The sequence below is a fragment of the Trypanosoma theileri genome (assembly GCF_002087225.1).
Source record: "Trypanosoma theileri isolate Edinburgh chromosome Unknown TM35_Tth_23_V1, whole genome shotgun sequence".
NCBI lineage: Eukaryota > Euglenozoa > Kinetoplastea > Trypanosomatida > Trypanosomatidae > Trypanosoma > Trypanosoma theileri.
In genome coordinates this window covers 407,423-427,592 of record NW_021639865.1, presented here as the reverse complement: position 1 = coordinate 427,592, position 20,170 = coordinate 407,423, and the positions used below count along the sequence as shown (strand labels likewise).

The 20,170-nt window shown below is 44.3% G+C and overlaps 10 protein-coding genes across 10 annotated transcripts; all 10 read right to left on the bottom strand.

The window, feature by feature from the left end:
• Positions 1 to 136: 136 nt before the first annotated feature.
• Positions 137 to 1,267, bottom strand: TM35_000232580 (glycosylphosphatidylinositol-specific phospholipase C; the record flags this gene model as incomplete). The annotated part of the gene is made up of 1 exon (XM_029027498.1): positions 137 to 1,267. One exon carries the CDS (start codon positions 1,265 to 1,267, stop codon positions 137 to 139), a length of 1,131 nt encoding a protein of 376 aa, XP_028881353.1.
• Positions 1,268 to 1,714: 447 nt separating this feature from the next.
• TM35_000232570 (putative ATP-dependent Clp protease subunit) lies at positions 1,715 to 4,321 on the bottom strand (the record flags this gene model as incomplete). Its single annotated transcript, XM_029027497.1, has 1 exon — positions 1,715 to 4,321. One exon carries the CDS (start codon positions 4,319 to 4,321, stop codon positions 1,715 to 1,717), a length of 2,607 nt encoding a protein of 868 aa, XP_028881352.1.
• Positions 4,322 to 4,761: 440 nt separating this feature from the next.
• Positions 4,762 to 6,339, bottom strand: TM35_000232560 (uncharacterized protein; the record flags this gene model as incomplete). The annotated part of the gene is made up of 1 exon (XM_029027496.1): positions 4,762 to 6,339. The coding sequence occupies one exon, from the start codon at positions 6,337 to 6,339 to the stop codon at positions 4,762 to 4,764; it is 1,578 nt and encodes a 525-aa protein (XP_028881351.1).
• Positions 6,340 to 6,618: 279 nt separating this feature from the next.
• TM35_000232550 (uncharacterized protein) lies at positions 6,619 to 8,325 on the bottom strand (the record flags this gene model as incomplete). Its single annotated transcript, XM_029027495.1, has 1 exon — positions 6,619 to 8,325. The coding sequence occupies one exon, from the start codon at positions 8,323 to 8,325 to the stop codon at positions 6,619 to 6,621; it is 1,707 nt and encodes a 568-aa protein (XP_028881350.1).
• A 430-nt stretch (positions 8,326 to 8,755) lies between these two features.
• TM35_000232540 (uncharacterized protein) lies at positions 8,756 to 10,354 on the bottom strand (the record flags this gene model as incomplete). The annotated part of the gene is made up of 1 exon (XM_029027494.1): positions 8,756 to 10,354. One exon carries the CDS (start codon positions 10,352 to 10,354, stop codon positions 8,756 to 8,758), a length of 1,599 nt encoding a protein of 532 aa, XP_028881349.1.
• Positions 10,355 to 10,681: 327 nt separating this feature from the next.
• Positions 10,682 to 11,137, bottom strand: TM35_000232530 (40S ribosomal protein S13; the record flags this gene model as incomplete). The annotated part of the gene is made up of 1 exon (XM_029027493.1): positions 10,682 to 11,137. The coding sequence occupies one exon, from the start codon at positions 11,135 to 11,137 to the stop codon at positions 10,682 to 10,684; it is 456 nt and encodes a 151-aa protein (XP_028881348.1).
• Positions 11,138 to 11,442: 305 nt separating this feature from the next.
• Positions 11,443 to 14,529, bottom strand: TM35_000232520 (uncharacterized protein; the record flags this gene model as incomplete). Its single annotated transcript, XM_029027492.1, has 1 exon — positions 11,443 to 14,529. One exon carries the CDS (start codon positions 14,527 to 14,529, stop codon positions 11,443 to 11,445), a length of 3,087 nt encoding a protein of 1,028 aa, XP_028881347.1.
• Positions 14,530 to 14,781: 252 nt separating this feature from the next.
• TM35_000232510 (uncharacterized protein) lies at positions 14,782 to 16,011 on the bottom strand (the record flags this gene model as incomplete). The annotated part of the gene is made up of 1 exon (XM_029027491.1): positions 14,782 to 16,011. One exon carries the CDS (start codon positions 16,009 to 16,011, stop codon positions 14,782 to 14,784), a length of 1,230 nt encoding a protein of 409 aa, XP_028881346.1.
• A 225-nt stretch (positions 16,012 to 16,236) lies between these two features.
• Positions 16,237 to 17,595, bottom strand: TM35_000232500 (uncharacterized protein; the record flags this gene model as incomplete). The annotated part of the gene is made up of 1 exon (XM_029027490.1): positions 16,237 to 17,595. One exon carries the CDS (start codon positions 17,593 to 17,595, stop codon positions 16,237 to 16,239), a length of 1,359 nt encoding a protein of 452 aa, XP_028881345.1.
• A 497-nt stretch (positions 17,596 to 18,092) lies between these two features.
• Positions 18,093 to 20,168, bottom strand: TM35_000232490 (uncharacterized protein; the record flags this gene model as incomplete). Its single annotated transcript, XM_029027489.1, has 1 exon — positions 18,093 to 20,168. A coding segment is annotated over one exon (2,076 nt), but the record flags the coding sequence as incomplete, so codon positions are not given.
• Positions 20,169 to 20,170: the final 2 nt, after the last annotated feature.

Below are 20,170 nucleotides of genomic sequence, written 5' to 3'. Positions count from 1 at the left end.
AAACAACACCCAAGCAAGTGGTAAGAATTGCAATACAACCCCCATAAAGAGGAATCAATCAAAAACTCATAAACAAAACTAAACTACTTTCTCTTAACATACATATATATATAGACAGATCAACATAGTTCCTTTATTATTGGAGCGAATATAGTGGAGAATTTACTTCTAGACGTGAAGAACGCAACATATTAAGGTAAATACACATACCAACAGCGTTAAGTTCTCTAGTTTCTCCCAGTACTCTACAACTCCCCATATCTACGTGATCCAACATCAATATATTGCCATGCGTATTCATTCCTTGTGGCACCGTTACAACTTCTCCATCCAAATTTGAGTGGGCATTTAGCCCACAAAACCATTCAATTAATGGCGAATTCACATGAGCCGCTGCCCTTCGGATGCCTGACGCAGATTTATCTTGTTCTTTACTAAAAATACCCCCAACCACTGTACTAAAACGCGGCGTAAAAACAGCTTGTGTGACGTAAAGTCTGGGAGGAACACTGTAATTGCAAGGTTGTTTCAGGTCCTTTACCATAAGCATTTTTAAGGCCTTTAGTAGACTTTTCAAAGACTTTTTGTTAACCCATACTGACACCAAAGAATCTGCACGAATACGAGCAAAAGAGTAATTTATTTTAGATTTTCCCAACAGGAGAAAAACACGATGCGTATCTGACGTTTTCCACAGAACTGATAATGGTGTTGTTAATGGTATATCTACTGGTATAAAGTGATTAGACAAAACATTTATTTCCTTAACAAAACGATCCTGAAGATCAGGGCTATCCATATCAAAAAAATGTTGAAAATCCAGTATTAGAAATTCCTGTGCAGAAACTGGGTCCCTGAGAAACGTTCCTATTTGCTCAATCACTACACTCAATGGAACAGAAAGTCTTCCATGCGTTATGTATAGTCTTCCACCTTCCTTTGAGTTTGGTGCAATTCGAAGATCCAAGTAGCGCACTCCCCCAGACAACTGCTCAAGTATGGTGGTATTCTGACACTTTGCCCATTTCACACTGGTCCCACGAACAAAGAATCGTAATAGAGAGGCATATTTTGCATGCCTACTGAGCAATCCAGGGGCATCTCTGCCAAATGGTGACTTTCCATCAATACTATACGTTCCAGCATTGTGAGATCCAATAATAAAAACCTGAGTAATGGCAAAATTTTGAATGTATGAACGCATGTCGTACATCCAACTCTGTGGATGCCACTTTACAGAAATGAAACTCTCGTTATATGGTAGCATAATTGCTACACCGAAAAGAAGATCTTTCTTTTACAGAATCTATAAAACGATATCAAAAAAAAATATTTAAAAAAAAAAAGCAGATGAGATTCAGGACTATGAATCAGTTCGTAAGAGAAATGACACATAAAACAAAACAAATAATGATAAGAATGCAGTCAATTGAACAATAATAATAATAATAACCATAATAATAATAATAATAATAATAATAATAATAATAATAATAATAATAATAAAAGTAGAAATACGTTGGAGTAATTCAGAAGATGAAAGGGAAAAAAAGAAAAAAAAAAACATCGATCTGCATAACCAAAACAAAAGAAAAAAAAATCAAAAGAGAAAAACAGATTTTTTTTTTTCCGTTTGACTTACTCCAATGAAACAAAAAAGGCAACTTTGTGGTTGTTCTTTCGTTTTATACATTCTACCTTTTTCTTTTGGTATTTATGCTGAGGGAGCTGCACGCTTCACGCCGAACATAAGTTTCTTCTGCTGATTGTTGACTGACACTCTTACAGTGCTGTTTGGCGGAAGTTTTTCTGAGAGGATCATGCGGCTTACCTCAGTGATAATATTTTTCTGTACCCAACGTCGCAAAGGACGAGCACCCATATCTGCATCAAAAGCATTTTCCAACACGAAACTCTTTGCCTCATCACTTAACACAACAGTTAAGTTTTGGGACTTTAGTCGTTCATTCACTTCATTAATGATTAGGTCAATAATACCATGTAGTTCTTCAAAGCCAAGCTTGCGGAAGAGGATAATATCGTCGAGACGATTAATAAATTCAGGCCGGAAGTAATTCTTTACCACATGCATAACTTTATCTCGCGTAAGTTCATACGCTGTTGGGGAGGAACCCATATTAACGAGGTGTTCAGATCCAAGGTTAGAAGTCATAATGATAATGGTATTACTGAAATCTACTGTACGGCCTTGTGAATCAGTCAGACGTCCATCATCGAGCACCTGCAATAGTACATTGTACACTGTCGGGTGCGCCTTCTCCACCTCGTCAAAGAGTACCACTGTGTGAGGCCGACGACGTACGGGTTCTGTCAGTTGTCCACCTTCGTCGTGACCAACGTAACCCGGTGGCGCACCAATGAGCCGTGCCACAGCATGCTGTTCCATGTATTCACTCATGTCAATACGCACCATGTGCTTCTCATCATCAAAAAGCTCTGCCGCAACAGCCTTAGCCAACTCTGTTTTACCAACACCAGTTGGACCGAGAAAAAGGAAAGAACCGGTTGGAGAATGTGGACGTGATAGACCTGCACGTGAACGTAGGATAGCTTCAGAAACACGATCCACAGCTTCATCCTGTCCCATTACACGTTTGTGTAAGTGAGCGGCAAGGTTTAGCAGTCGTTCGCGGTCTGTCTGACTTAGTTTCGCAACAGGAATACCTGTCCATCGTGCAACCACTGCAGCAACATCCACTTCTGTCACCTTCTCCTGTACCATAGATGCTTTCTGTTGCTCAATTTGTTCTTTCAAGGAACGAATATTATCTTGAATAAGAGGAATAACATTGTATTTTAGATCTGCTGCAAGCTCCATGTCCCCCATACGTTCAGCACGTTCGAGTTTTGTCTTTTTTTCATCAAGACGAGTTTGCATTTCTTTTAACTCATCAAGTCGTTTGCGTTCCTCATTGTAACGTTCCACCAAGGGTCGGAGACGTTCCTCCACACGTTGAATATCACCCTTGACAAGTTTAAGTCGTTCCCGTGACGCCTCTTCCTTCTTATCCCGCTCAAGCGCTTTTGCCTCAATCTCCAATTGCCGCTTTTTGCGCTCCAATTGATCGATTTCCTCTGGACGAGAAGACAACTGTACACGCACGTTTGCACATGCCTCATCAATGAGATCAATAGCTTTGTCTGGCATAAAACGGCTTGTGATGTAACGGTCAGCCAATTGTGCTGCAACCACAACTGCAGTATCCGTAATTTGAACACCATGATGTGTCTCATACCGTTCTTTTAATCCTCGAAGAATACTGATACATTCTTCCACACTGGGTTCTTTCACTTGCACAGGCATAAATCGCCTCTCAAACGCCGCGTCTTTCTCCACATACTTGCGGTATTCTTCAAGCGTAGTTGCGCCAATTGTACGAAGTTCACCACGAGCCAGCATTGGTTTTAAAAGGTTGGCCGCATCCATTGCACCATCTGTTTTTCCGGCTCCAAGTACGAGATGGATTTCGTCAATAAAGAGGATAATGCTCTCTTGACTTTCCCTTACCTCATTCAAAACACTCTTGAGACGCTCCTCAAACTCTCCACGGTACTTTGCACCGGCGACGAGTGCGCCGAGGTCGAGGGAAAAGATACGCGCAGATGCAAGAGTATCTGGTACATCACCGCGAACAATTTGTTGTGCGATACCCTCCACAATGGCAGTCTTACCAACACCAGGCTCACCAATCAAAACTGGATTATTTTTTGTTCGTCGTGAAAGAACACGAATTGTACGAAGTATTTCATCAGCTCGTCCAATAACCGGATCAAGCTTACCATCCTCTGCCTGCTTGCACAAGTCTGTTGCATACTTGGACAAAGCGTCATAGTTTTGGTCCTGAAACTCCGACGTAATTTTTTTTCCCTTGCGGAGTTCCATGAGCGCCTTTTCCACAGTCTTCTTTGGGGCTCCAGCTGCCTTCAAGATGTCATCCACCTCCCGTGATTCGTAGAGCGCGAGGAGGAGGTGATCGACAGCGAGTAGTGTGTCGCCGAGCGAGACGCGTGCCTGCTCTGCAGTGTTGAGAACGCGTGTCATGTCGGTGTTTGGCCGCGGTTGTGTGGGTGCTGGGTTCTGCGCTGGCAGGGCCTCCACACGGGCGGCGAAGGCTTCAGTGACGGTGCCGGCGCCCACGCGGTTCAGCACGCGGGCGGGGAGACCGTTGGGGTCGGCGAAGAGAACGGCGGCGAGATGGACCGGGGCCAGAAATCCACTCGCGTGGCGGCGGGCCTCCGCGACGGCCGCCTGCAGGGCCGATGAGGCCGCCGCCGTCCATTCCGGTTGTCCTTCTGACATTGTATAGTTATACACAAATAGATATACAGAGAGTGTGAGTGATTGATAGGACTTTTGGTTTCTTTTGCTTGTATATTTTTGTTGCTGGAATCTAACGTTACGTTCATGTATGGATAGAGAGGGTAGACAATAAAAAAAAAAAATAATATATTATTAGAAAAAAAGAGAAAGAGGAAACAGTTATTATAGGACATATGTTCAATAACAAAAAAAAAAAAAAAAAAAAAAAAACATAAATAGCAATACCAAAACATGAATACGGATCAAGTCACACCATTACTTTTTCTTCTTCTCTAGGGTAACATTACAAAAAAAAAAAAAGCAAAAATACGAAAAAAAAAACAAAAAAGAAAAAAACATACAGAAATAAAATAAAATAAAAATTGCATGAGCAAGGCCGAGTTTCCGAACACAACCAACTACCCCTACCCTCTACCTGTCTATGACGAAACATGTTGATTGTCAACGCTATTTTCACCCAGAGAATTTACCTCATTTTCGTTATCTTCAACATATGCAGCTTCATCGCCCTCTATTGCTACGTCGCCGGGATCTACGAATTCGTCAGCATCAGCTGCGTACTCAGCGTCATCATACATTCCTTGTTCATCTCCCCCATATTCTTGTTCCTCGTACTGTTCATTAGCATTATCCTCTTGTGTGTACCCATACCCATCAACTTCTTGAGATGTTGTTGCTCCTCCTTCTCCTTGATCATAACCCTCATATTCTTCTTCTTCACCTTGCCCAGCGGAATACTGTTCCTTCATATCACCGTATCCATTGAGTGTATTCATCTGATCATATCCCTCATATTGCTGCTGGACATCCTGCTTCATATCATTATTTTCTTGTGTGTATTCATATTCATTGGGTGCCGCTTCTGCTTCTGCTTCTGCTTCTCCTTCTCCTCCTGCTTCTCCCTCTCCTTGGTCATAACCTTCATAGTATTGCTGTTCCTGTCCCTGTGTAAAATAATTCTGCGCATATTCGCTTCCGTCTCCCATGACATATTGACTATATCTATTTCCTGCATTGGAAAGAGATGGGTCAACACCTTGAGCTCGCATTTCCTCCTCAATAATAATTCTTCGCTCCTTCTTTTTTGCAGTGTGGCGACCCCGCCACCAGACGTAGCGAGACAAGATAAGTAAGATAAAGACAATACCAATCAGTGAAAACATCCAAAGTCCAGTCGTAGGATCACAATGAGGTATACTTTTGATAGTTGTAGCATACAGTTGGTTTTCATTTTTCGCGTACAGTTGCGCCAAGCGTCCTTGTGAGTAGAGTTCAACACGAGTGGCATGCACAGATAAGTCACGTACTGTTTCTGTGAACTGAAGCACTATTTCAAGTGCATTTTTTACATTCGTAATGTTAATCATTATCGTGTCGTCTGAAAATGCACCTGATACCACATGATCTCCGCACGGAGTCGGTACGTAGCTACAAAATATATCTGTCACACTCTCCTGTAGTCCCTCCACCACAATAGAAGCCATACAATTATTAGATGATGAACAAAGCGGCAGAACTTCCCTGGTACTGTTGGTACCACGACATGGCACTATATACGTACCACCCAACTGTGTTGGCACCACTAATTTCGTACTCAACGCCTCCGAAACTGCTGTTGTGACTGTTTCAAGTAACTCGGAAGTGTTACCCTCCACCCACGCGAGAGCTGCACGACTCGCTTGCAGAGAATCTGCAAAAGATGAGGTATCCGCTTGCGCCTGTAAGGCTAGGCGATCCAGTGCAACTGACCTAAGGAAGGCCCTGCAAAAACCCACACTCATGTCACTAGAAACATTACCACCGGAGAAAAGTGGACAAACAGCAGAGCCAACAACTTTATTGAGTGCGGTTAACTGTGCATCTTCTTGTGGCCATCCAAAAGTCATAAGACTTACATTGACGATATGAACATCAGCTTGAGAAGCGGCACGTTGTGGATACCCGCAAAGCTGTTGCAAAACCACTACAAAGAAAAGTACTTTAAAATGAAGTTGCATCTCCCCTAAACCAAATAAATAAAGAAAAAGAATTTTAAAAATGTTTGGCACTGATTAAAGAAAAAAAAAAATATAATTATAATAATTCTTTTCATTAACGAAAACAAAAGAAAAATATAGTCAAAATATCTTGAACTCAAATGAAAAAAATGTAGTTCCACAGGGCAACAAGTTGAATATAAAACACATAAGCAGACATGAGAAGCTAAAATAAGAAAAAAAAAAGGAATCATGTCTTAACCCTATACATAAAAGTGCGTATAGCCATAGAAGAGTAATTTAGTGACGGTTCCGTTCATACGGCAATGGAGGGAGTGCCTCAACAGCACGACGATTCAGTTCACTCGTCACATAATTGGCATACGCCTCCTGATTTACAGTCAGACCAACCGCCACCTGAGGTGATCTCAGGCCCTCCGCTCCAACATCCCAAACAGGTTCCTGCTGTTTCTCTTGCTGTTGTTGTTGTTGTTGTTGTTGCTCTTGAAGATCTCTCTGTTTCCTTTTCTCTCGGTGGTTTGTTGAGGGTGAGGAAGGCGATCTTGTGGTGCACTTCTTCGACCGACCTGATGGTGTAACTAATGCCCTTTGTGGCTCGTCACTGGTGAGCAATTCACCCGCACGCACACGTCGCGGGTCGACAGCCTCTTCAAGTACAAGAAGATTAGGTGACACAACTGGCGACCGGAGGCCAGCCGCAGCAACGGCACTACAACTCCCGCTATTCCCTTCCCTCCGTTGTTGTGTGTCAACTACTGCCCGTAAAATGCGACGAAATTCCCTTCGTTCAGCCTCGTAGATTGACAATCGTTCCTCCAAATTAGTGATACGCTCGAGGAATCTCTTCTCGAGGTTTTGCACATATGTCTCATCGGCCTTCTGTGACACAGCGAGGTTATCTGCCTTGTCCCTCAGCGTCGCAACTAACTCGCTACGTTGTACATAATTGCGATCAATTCCCTTCAGTCGTCGTTCTGCCTCCCCTGAGACAGCAACACTGTTGTTGGTATTGCTATTGGTAATACTGACGGTATTATTATTATTATTGTTGTTGTTGTTACCGTTGCGACACACATCCCGATGCAGTTCTTCTCGCAACGCCACCATGGTGTTTCCTAGCGCCATGGACTGTTGATCCTTCGCCTCTGCCAACCTATCTGCGAGGTCTCGCAGAAGCAAACGCCTGAACTCAACGAAGAGTGGGGCACTATGCATCGCCTCGTGCAGTTCCCGCTGTGTCTTTGCCATCTCAGCACTTCGTCGTATGCTTGCAACGCTGCTACGAGTTTTTCCGTTCTTGTCCTTGTTCTCTTCGTTGCTACTGTTAGTATTCCCCCTGTTGGTGCTGCTATCATCTTCCACCTGCTCGTCCTCGTCCCCATCATCATATGGCGCAGGTCGCAGCCATGTGGTAATGCGCTCCAATTCATCCATATGCCGCCTCTGTGACTCTTCAAGTCTAGCACACATTAACTCAAGCCGTTTACGTGCCTCCAGGTTTTGCTGCCGGGCCTTTCGCTCTTCATCCTCCTCTTTGCGGAGACGGTAGGCACGGTCTTTGTTAATCTTCTCAACGAGACCCTGTAGCGTTCGTACAGATCCACCCATTTGCCTCTCATTAAGACTTCCTACAGACGCATTACCAGCTCCACTACCAGTAATAGGAACAAAATTATTTGAGTTCACATCATCACGTAGAAACTCAGGAAGCAATGATTCTAGGGAGAAACCCTCAGGAAATGAAACGTCAGCCTCGGCGATCTTTTCCTCTAGAGTTGATAGCGCTTGCTGTCGCAGAAAAGCACGCATTTGGCTAATGGAACTAGCACCTGCTCTCACATCTCCTTGAAGGGCGGCAAGGTTACCTTGGATAGCGTTGAGTTTATCTTGAAGCTGATTACTTAAGTTCCGCAGGTACGCCTCTAGTGGAAACGTCTGCACAAGAATCGTAGGAAGCGTCGGGAGGTCCGCACCTTGAAAGCTCATCACTTACCAGTTCAGCTTTTGTTGAACAAACCTTCACTTACAAAGGGGGAAAAAAGAACGAAAAGAGAAAACGAGAGAACGAGAGAACGAAAAAAAAAAGCATGTCACATGACCTTCCCAACATCATATAGCAGAAATAGTAAGAAGATACGGCGGTGTAAAGGATAATAATAATAATAATAATAATAATAAAACAAGAGTAAAACCAAATTGCGGATAGGAGCACATACATACACTCACACCAAAAGAAAAAAAAGGAACACATATTTGTGAGATCCCAAAAAGGTAAGGAGTGAGATGAGTGCAAGTTCACAAAATACAACCATCCATGCATGTGCACTAGCTGCAGTAAGATTTGCATAGATGAAGTCCAAAAATGTAATCACTTGTCTGTAAAAGAAAAAAAAAGAAAAAAACAAGAAAGCAAATGTCAATCTGGATGAAGAATCTTCGCCTCCTTCTCTCGCCTGTATTCTAGCATCTCTTCGCGCACCACCTGAATGTAATCCTCACTACGTGGTAGCAAAATACGGCGTATAGAACGCAGTGTGTCAATACTAGTTGGGCTTGCAGCATATGAAAGTCGGGCAAAGTCTTCCTGCTGAAGAGGCGTCAGTACAGCAGCATCTTCTCCTTCAACTCCGCGTATTTTTCGCCAAATAGCAGCAACCATGCTATATGACCCTGTTTTTGACGCTGTCGCCGTATCATGCAGACGCTTCATCTCGTGCTGCATCTCGCGTTGCTGGAGAGAGGCCAAGTAACCCTGCTCGTTTGTGGTATCCATTGGGTGGTAAACAACACTGTGGGAACCATTTCCAGATAAATTTTCTTGCTGATGATGTTGCTTCTCTTGTTGTCCATGTTGTTGATGATACAATTGTCGCTCATTCCCTGAGTTATGCGCACCAAGAGCCTCACCCAATGCTATGGTAAGATCCTTTTCTGTACTTTCATTATTGTTACTATCGCTCACAATCTTGTTATTGTTACGATTACTATTATTATTATCATTATTACTGTTGCTACTATCGCTGTTGTTCCTTTCCACCACTTTCTGCTCTGTGATCTGTGCTGTTTTTGCATCTAACAGACGTCGCTTCTCACGACGCACAGCCTCCACAATGGGGCGGAAGTCCGGCTTATGTGACTGCAGCTCCTCACGCGCCCGGTGAAGGTCGCGATGAAAGTCCGCCTCAAGTCCGTCCAGCGTCGCCTCCGTCGCCTCCACAAAATCGTCATAGTGCCCAGCAAGCAACTTCAGTTCGTAGTACTGTTGCAGGCACTCCATCAGCACCCATGCGGTGAGCGCCTTAAGCACAAAGGTACCATAGTAATAGAAGTTATCAGTGCGCTCCCACGCGGTGTAGGTACTAATCACCTGCTTCAGTTTTGTCACATTACGCTCAAACTCACCACGAGTGTTACCAAATAGCATCGCATCCTTTTCAAAATCAAGATCCACAAGTAGAAAGTGTTCACGGTGACTCATTGTGGTTCCCTCAAAACTCTTCATGTATTCAAGGCGTTTCTTCATCAGTTGATCTTTGCGAAGTGTTGGGTCGATAGGCATTCCATTTTCGTCGTACTTAGGAACAATACTACTCTCACCACCGAACGGTTGCAGTTTTCGTGGGCGCAAAAATCCTAGCCGCTTATCTTCCTTCGCGCCAAAGCCAGCCCCAAGTCCCACACCTGTCGTACCGTACGGTGTTACCTGAGAAGTGAAGTCACGTGTTGAGCGCTGGTACACGTCGAACTCCGTCTTTTCACGCTCCACGGGAGGGAGATTGCACACTGGCACACCGCCGCTGATGCATTCTGGTCTGGTAAGATGTGTTTCCATATACACTTTCGAATCGGGGGTGTCACGTCGCATGAAGCCACGCTCCAGTGCCTCTACTTCAAGCTCTCGACTCCGCGTTTCATCAAGTGGTGAATCGGACTCCTGCTGTTGTGGTTTTTGTTCTTGATGTTGCCTCCCAGCACGATGCAATACACTAGATGCAAAAAGACCAGCTCGTCGCATAATCCTATATGTATGTTTGTGATTTGCTTTTTGCTAGTGGAGTTGGATACTTTCCGCTTACTGGAACCCCAGTTAACCTGCACGCTCATGCATACATGGTAGCAGAGAGAAGTATTTTTTGATTAAAAAAACAAAGAAAAGTAAATGAATAAAAGAAAAAAAAATTTATCATTATTTTTTGTCGTTCTCTCACTTTTAAGCATTGTTAACAGAGAAACTCATATATATATATATATATATATTTATTAATGAATCACGGCAGGAATGAAACCTGACGAGACACAAAATAAGCGAAAAAGAAGAAAAAAGGAAACAACGTGTTGTCCTTTACGCAACCATGGCAGAGGCCGTGCTGGACTCATACTTCCACGTGGGTGGCAGCTGCTTCACACGCTTGTAGTAACGAGCCAGGCGGTGAATGCGGGACTCAACAAGAATAAGGCGGAACTTTGTGTCCCTGTCCTTTGTGTGGCGCTCCAGGTGCTTCCGCATCTCCGTCGCACGCTTGATGAGACAGTAGAGGTCCTCTGGGATCTCCGGGGCCATTCCCTTGTGCTTGAGAATACGCAGAATCTTGCGGCCCGTGACGTTCTTCACCTGGGCGATACCCATGGAGTCTCGCAGCTGCATGCCGATCTTACTGGGGGAGAGACCCTTCTTGGCGAGCTTGCACACCGTCTCGACGACATCGCGGCTGGCGATCTTCAGCCACGACGGTGGTGTGCGGCGGAATGGGAGGGATGAGGCGGCTTTGCCGTGACCATTACCATGCATGCGGACCATTTTGGAGTGGTGTTGCGACTCTACGGACTACACTGTGTATACGCAGACGTTTGTGGTGGTTGTATGTTAAATTTGAGTGGTGGGGGAAAGAGAAACACAATAAAAATAAAAAGGAAGAGAAAGAGAGAAAGATAAAAATACAGAAATAAAAAAAGCATTAGGACAGGTAGAGAGTGAAATAGAGAAGCTGATAAGAGAAAAAAAAAAAAGAGAGATAAGAACCCAATTCAATATTTTTTTTGTTGTTGTTGTCGCTGCTGTAAAATAAATACAAGGATATGCAAACAGGCAATAATAGTAAGGTATCACGACCCATCCACAAAACCTACAGCGACATTCACTTGATTTCCATAACCACCATCTGACATCCTTTGAAGCAGCAACTTCGCACCCTCCGTGGGGCTCAATGAGAGGAGCTTATCAACACCAGCATCGTGAACACTACAACAAGCGAGTGATTCGAATCGTCGTGTAAGAGAGAGTGACAATAATATGTCTGAATCCAACAATTTCGTCTTTGAAGAGCGTTGCCATCTGTGAAGCATTAGTACAAGTCCAAGTGCAATGCACTGTATAATGCTACACCCCATCATACGTTTCTTTGGAAGAGATTTTACGTGCAGGCTTGGTAAGTAATACACGTTGCAACTGTGTATATCTACTGTTAATCTATCACCCCCCTCGGCGTGAGCTGCGAAGGCGTAGCAGAGAATTCGATGCCATGCTGCAAGGAAATACAACCCGGTGAAGTGATCTGCAAATGGTGCGACAGAACTCCAAATACCGAACATTGTTCCCCACGCCATTGTATACGGTTGTGTTGTTGTGAGGCCCGTTATGATAATACTCAGCTGCTGCGGTCTTCGGATGCAAAAAAGCGCAGGCAAGAGACAACAGCCGGTGTAATTCATTCCCTTTGCAACAGCAGGATCCACAGTGCCAAAGACAAGAGACACCGCTTCCGTTATATCAGAATCAAGAAGTGTTGGGCATACAAGGGCTACAGAACTCATTGCAGCAACAACAGTCGATAACGTCGTACAGCTATGACGCTCATGTACTGATGAACGTAAAACCTCCATAAGCGCAGGACCGATCTGTTCGCACATTGCCCCTGCATAGCCACACGACACGGCAGCTGCTAAACTGGTTGAGACAAGACGTGTTGTAGCCTCATCATGCGGTGCATCCACTACACTAAAGTGTACTACAGCAGGAAGAGATTGCTGCATCACTGATGTCACACAGTTGGTACAACACATCTGCTGCACCGTCGCTTTTGACAAGCGCATGACGTAGTCTGTGAGAGAGCGCAATAACAGTGCATAGGGAGGGGTGTTAGGCTGACCACAGTGTGAAATGACGAGGTGAAGCAACTCTGTGGCCAGCGCACAATTACCGGAGACGTGTTCGCAGAGGCAAAACAATAGTCCGGTGAGGAGAGATGCGGCATCCGGGACCGCCGCACAATGCCGACACGCGTTATCCACAGCGGCAAGTACCAATGATGCGTGTATTTGTAATTGCGGTAGCACAACTTCACGTGGTGAAGATTCTAACATGATACGCATTAGTGTACATACGGCGTGGGCACCACTATACACCGCAAGTGGTCCACCACGCGATGCAATGGCGAGTGCACGTTGCAGCCACACCGCCGTATCGCAAAACTCACTGATGGCGTTGGATGTGCAGCACTTGGAGAGTAATCGGTGCACGGCATAGATCACAACAGCACGTAATGCCTCACCCTCGACCGCGTCCGGTTCTGTCATAGTACTACTAGTACTACTAATAATAGTACTTCCGGTATTGAACACAGTCTCGAGGATGGAGAGGAATCCTCGGCAGAGAGAGGTCTGCGGTGTCCTTGCAAGACAGAGAGCGAGAAGATCAACAAGCTCCGCAGCTGTTACAATATCATTGCACTGATGCAACAACTCTGCGAGTGATCCCAAAAGTTTACCCGCTGCATCTGGCAGACTGTCGGTTAGTGACACTTCCTTCTCTTCACATACGCGGCAAAGACAACGCAGTGCTGTTATCCAGGCACGCCAGTGCGGCGAGTGAGTCCCTTGCTGCAGTCCGTCAACACAGTTACAGAGGGAAATCAGCAGCTGCGCTAATTGCTCCTGTGGACTTGCATCTACTAATAGTTCAAGCACAGCGCCAGCGTTGGATGCGGTATCGCCGCCAGCGCAGCCCAGCGGTACAACATAGTCATCCTGAAGCAACGTCAAGAGTGCCATCTCACTACCCCGCTCAAGAGCAGTAGAGGTGGTAGTGGTCGCGCGTGTCATGTAACAGAAAAGTGTTGAGAGCAGTTTGTTGATGTCAAACTGTGAGGAAACCTCGGGAAAGGTCTGCACTACGGCAGCCAAGCACTCAAGCCCACTATCAACACAACCGACCAAAGGTGTAATTTCATCATATGAAGCAGCAACATACGCAGACTCACAGTACTGTAGTAACCGAATGCTGGAATGAAACACAAGGGAAGCAAAATCGGCATCATGAATCAAATTCTGTGCAATATTTAGCAGTAATCCACACTCCTCAACAATAGAATCAGAGAGATCGCTTTTTTCAAAAGCCGTTAATCGTTCCTCTAGATTGCATCCAATGAAGTGCCGAAAAGAACTGGAAAAAATAAAAGAATTAGTTGGCCGTTCCCCTTCTGTAGTTTCAGCAAGACGCGGTCGCCGTTTCATCAGATATAGAACTACACGAAGGCAAAACACTCGCGGTTGATCTCGACCAGAGAAAACTGCACTCTCTAAAAGACGACGGACAACATCATTCGCTAATTGCCACCATAACATCCTGTTAGAACTGCCAAACTCTGACAATCGCAGAACTACCCCGTGCCACATTAACATATATTCCTTTCCCTGCTGCTGCTGCTGCTGCTCCTGTTGCTTTTCACATCCCATTATCGCATTCACGCACTCCTCCAGGAATAACTCCCAGTGTGTTCCTGGGTACTCAAAAATGATAATTCGACAGAACGAAGATAATAGTGAAGCATGTACTCGTCCCTCAATTGCTGGTATAGAAGCAGTAGTAGTAGTAGTAGTGGTAGCAATATCACGACGCAGAAATGCTAGTAGTGTGCTAACTACGTTGGTCTTATCACTAAATCTACTCCCTCCGCACCAGATGCGCTGCGTTACCAGCGACTCGAGTGCCAGTGCTGCTGACAACCGCAACCCATATGAAAAATTGTCGTACGCCACCGCCAACTGCGTTAACACATCGCCAATGTTCAGCGCCGAGTCGTGAAGCTCAATAAACCGCAGGTCTGCTGCCTTGCGTTCATCCTCAGCAATGTCGGGGCGCAGCCTACTGACGTTTATCAAGTAGGCTACTTCCTCTGTTGTACACCAACTCATCCCACACGGAAACTAAAAACACTGTCCCCAGAGTTGTTTACAAAACAAATAAATGCAGCATCAAAAAATCAAGAAGAAAAAAAGAAGTAATTTGAAGTTTTGACATAGTCCAGGAAAAAAAAACAAATGATAAATGCATAAATAACAAAAAGAAAAAATGTTATTACGTTCTTTGTTTGGTAATTTGTACAACTCAACCAGCAATATATATATATATATATGTATACAAGCATTGTTATAGAAAGTGAAGCGTCAATTATACACCTTAAATTTCAGTACTCGCAGAGATCCCTCCAGCTCAATGGTAAAAACACTATCCAAGGTTACAGTCTCTAGTGGCATTGGTTTGGCACGCAACAATGCGATAAGGCCCCAGATCTCTAAGGTTGGCACGTAGATGCTCAAGTTCTTTGGCCACAAGGTGCACGACATAACCTTCTCCTCTTCCACTGCGAGCGGCCGTCCAACTGATGAACTCCGTCGGGACCACAACATAGCATTTGTCTCCCAATCTGTCACACGAACTTGTGTCAATGAACCTAATGCAAAAAGAAATGATGTACATTGCCAAGTACCGTGTTTTTGTTGGTTCTGCTTTTTCTGCTCTTCTTCAACATGTTCCTGCAACAAACCATTCTGAGTGTGGGTAGAGCCGTACACAACTTGTGTTGTTGCGAAGTGTGTGGGATTGTCGAGATACTTCGACACAAGAGAATGGGTGTATACATGTCTCTCGACTGCAGATTGTAGTACATCCTCTAAAGTCTTATGAAATAAGACACGAATATCGTGATTCGCTTCTTGTGTTGAGAATGTTCCGTGTACCCTGAATCCACCTCCTGACCACTCACGGTATAAATTTTTCTTTCTGTGCATTACTACACTAACAGTATCAATCCCATGTGCCGTTCGCTTCTTCGCATAGCGAGGGTTCATATCAGCCACAATAACAGCAATAAATTTTCCAAAACCACACTGTCGAACCTTTTTTACCATTCCATCTTTCTTCCAACCTCCCTTACCACTATACAGCACCCATAGGTTCTCCAAAAACCGGTCAAACTCCTTCGGTGGGCTTCCCCAGTCAAATTCTGCAAGGTCCAGCACCAAGAAACTTTTCTCAATATCATGTAGAATAGCCCGTCGATACATGTGTGCATCCTTCCAGATGATAAACAGTTGAACATCTAAATTTTCCCCAATATTTTGATTACCATTAAGGATTTCCTGCGCTCTTAAAAGGAACATATCATTTAACGAGGATTGATCATGTAGTTGCTGCTTATATTGTTCTTGATCTTTGTGCTCAGCTTTTTCCTTTTCACCATTGACCTCATGTTCCGGCTCTCCGTTGGTCGTACCTTTACGGTTTGACACCTCGTTATGCCATACCAGTACAATCACCAGAAACAGCAGTAGCACCGATAACACGGGACGAATGGAGACAGCGCAGTACCTTCGCCGGCGCAGTCGTCTCCTCATCGGCAAATCCCTGCACCGGCTGAAAATAATAATAATAATAATAATAATAATAATAATAAAGCGAAAGGGAATAGAAAGGAAAACAGAAAAAAAAAAAAAACATTCATTACAACATAGCCACTACAGGTGATCACAGCCACATCGCTTCTAATCACAATTCTCTTCTTGGTACTTCCTGTTCTTCTTCTTATATATATATATATAACTTCTCACAAACTTCTAGAACTACTGCCTTCCAGGGAAGTTTGCCAAGATTTTCTCTCCATCCTTTACAAGTGGAGCAATCTTCCGAATCGTTTTTTTCATATCAAGTGGAGCATCTTCAGTCACATCGGGCATCACTCGCTCAAGGTTGGCATTGCCATCATAATCCATGCCCTTTAGTCGCGCCTTATAGAAACGTGCCTTCGCATCTACACGGTCCCATGTTCCTTCCACATCACCCGCATCAAAGCCGTCATTGGTGTCATCCTGAATATCCTTTTGACCACCAAGTACCTTTTGCTTTAACCACATATCATTAATTGGTTGACCAGTATCCTGCAGTGCTTTCATCTCCTTCAGAACAGAATGTACGTTATGAAATTGTTTTTTATAACTGTTGTAGTCATTTTCAATAGTGTTCATAGTGGTCTTTGAATTGCTTTTGTGCAGTGATGGTACCCCACCTCCGCCAGTCACGTAATCACCACCAAGTGGACCCATCCCGGTCGTTTCTTGAGACGATACCGCCGTGATGTCCATCTGTGGTGAGATAGAGGTTTCTTCCTTTACCTCTACTTCAGCTGAAAAATTTGTTTCATGTATATTTGATGTTTCATTCTTTGTTTTCTCTTCCATATGTCGAATTGATTGCTCAACACGGTCTTGCAACATCCTTGCGTCTAATAATTGTGGTGTGAACTTCCATAATTGCACGCTAAGCCGTAAATCCGGCTCCACTACCCGGCGTACACCTGATGGACTAACAAAAGTATGTTTACTCTTTGGTTGTTCACCAAATCGCCACCCCCAACGCAGTTCACCTGAACAACACATTAATGACCGTTGCGGTAGCAACACTTGTCCGCAGCGCCCAGTTGCCTCATCATCAAATGATAGCACAGTGTCGGAGAGTAACGATAGATACAGAAAACAGCATCCAACTGTTGGGTGCTCTATATGCATCTCATAACCTGGGATATTGTGCTCCACTACCCGTGCTGTGTCTGGCATAACACCCAGAAGCACTGGCGCTAAATCACGCAGCGACGACATAAGCGTCTCTGACCAAACGAGACCTGGGAGTCGCCGTACTTCTTTCCGCTGCCAACTCTTAACTTCAGTGAACTGCTGCTCTCCGTGCATCTCTAGATATGTGTGCTTTACAATTTTGTTTTGCGGGGATGACAACTCTGAGAACGCCTTCTGTCCTTCACGTTCTAGTATAAGATTAAGTTCATCCCAAATGCGCCCCTCATCACGACTGCTAACAGCGTTACGGTACACGTTTACGCAACCCACTCCGGCGGGAAGAGATACTAAAGAGGGGTCCGGTATAAGCCGAGAAGAGCAGCAACAACAACGTTGCGTCAATCTCCACATCTCAAATGGAGCACAACTAAGGAAATAAAAGAAGGTAAAGAAAAAAACATGTACTCAAGATTGCAAAGAAACAAAAAGAAAAAAAAATTACAGCATTTTTCATCGGTGTTATAGTCAATGCATTACCGCTCCAAAACCCAAACGGCACAAAAGCAACAGTAATAAAGCAATTTCAAGTACAGCGAGGGTGTAAAAGTCAAATCAGTCTTGTAATAATAGTTTACATATCTGTGAGTTCTCCTTTTATTCACTATTCGCCAAAAAAAAAAGTAGGCCCACAACATGGAAGAATTCGAGCATTCAAAAAAAAAAAAAAAAAGACTAAATAGAATATAAAGAAGGAAAGACCTATATGCTCAGCAACGAAGAAACAATCGGGAAAAAAAGATTATCATGTGCGGTCTGTGAAAAACCAGATATCAAGAAAATAGGAGTTAACTCCATCCTTTTTTTTTTCTCTTTCTGTTTATCCACACACTCATGGATACCACATAGTGCTAACGTTCAAGCCAACCACATTGAGTTCGTTGTGAACGTAAATTCTGTAACAGCTTCACCGGTTGGCGAAGCAGACGATCTGCCTCCTCTAAATCCCGCAACAGCTGTGAAAGGCTAGCTAACCTCCCACCGGATACCCAAATGTCTGTACCGGACGTGTCCGATGAGTTGGACACGCTCATTTCACACACCTCAATACAGTATGACTCTTCCGGCACATCAGACGAAGCAGAGCGATCAGCATGGTGCAACCCCACAGTACTGGGTAGTTGTTCCGTATTTTCCTGTTCTCTTTCCCTTTCTACCACCTCTATTGGCTGCGCTGCGATTGGCCCCGTGGAAGACGCCATCTCATTATCTATACCGCTTGTGCTCACACGCGAACTGGCGCTCGTAGCTTGCGCGTGATTTTCACTTTCTACAAAACTTAGCATTAACTCATTTGGGGATTTCTCCGGAATTGATTGTCCTCGATCCCTCAATAAATCCGTGTTGTCTTCCGGAAGCAGTTGCCGGCAGTCTGTACCCGTCCTGCTACGTGCTGCAACTCTTGAAATGATTCTGGCACTGTCGTCCAACTGTTGCCCAGCTGAAACATTCAACCATCTCTCCGCAGGATCACTATCGTCAGAAACCAATGGCACTGTAGAAACAATCCAGTTATTACCACCAACAGATGAAACGGGATTGTCCCTTTCGCTTACTTTAGAATGATTACTATCAGTAAAAATGGACTCAGAAGAACTTGTTCTCCTTGAACTAAAAGAGTTATTAACTCGTGATTCATGCGGGGATTTTGAAGAAGAAGCATAAATACATGGACGAGACACATTAGACGCACCCATGTCTGTTTCTATGAAATCTAATAAAGCGTCGTCATTATCTTTTTCTCTTATCTCACTCATTGGGAAAGGTGCAAGTATATCTTTACCACTTACACCTTCTGTAGATAATATACCTCTATCTGACCAAGCCTCTGTAACAATACGACGAGGAAGACTCCAATCATCATCATCATCCCTTACTCTCACAGGACCTGTAGTACCTTTTCCAGACATAACACTTCGAGGAAGACTCCGATCATCCATCCTATCATCATTATCTCTTACCCTCACAGGACTTGTAGTACATTTTGCAGCTGTAACACGACGAGGAAGACTCCAATCATCCATACTATCATCATTATCTCTTACTCTCACACGACTTGTAGTACCTTTTGCGGACATAACACTTCGAGGAAGACTCCGATCATCCATACTATCATCATCATCACCACTATTATCCCTTACTCTCACAGGACTTGTAGTACCTTTTGCGGACATAACACTTCGAGGAAGACTCCGATCATCCATTCTATCATCATCACCACTATTATCCCTTACCCTCACAGGACTTGTAGTACCCTTTGCAGCTGTAACACGACGAGGAAGACTCCAATCATCCATACTATCACCACCATCATTATTATCCCTTACCCTCACAGGACTTGTAGTACCTTTTGCAGCTGCAACACGACGAGGAAGACTCCAATCATCCATACTATCATCCATCCTATCATCATTATCTCTTACTCTCACAGGACTTGTAGTACCTTTTGCGGACATAACACTTCGAGGAAGACTCCGATCATCCATTCTATCATCATCACCACTATTATCCCTTACCCTCACAGGACTTGTAGTACCTTTTGCAGCTGTAACACGACGAGGAAGACTCCAATCATCCATACTATCACCATCTTCCAAACATTTTGACCCCACATTTGGCACAGTAGAAAAAAGAAACACATGGTCCGCTTCAATATTATTAACAGCTGGACCATCACAAACATCACAACTGCACTCTTCATTACCAAAACTCCCCTTGTGTTTCACTGGATCAGACACCAGCCTTTGGTCTCCCACCATCGTCATCTCACAGAAGGGTACTGACGCCATAGAACCTTGTGATGGCGACCGTTCATAATCTGTCCGATAATGAGTTTGCACAGGATAGGAGCTTATGCTGCGGTTGTCCACCATCACTGCCTCACGTGGTGGTAGTGAGGCAATTGACTCCTGGGCCAGTGACCGTTCAT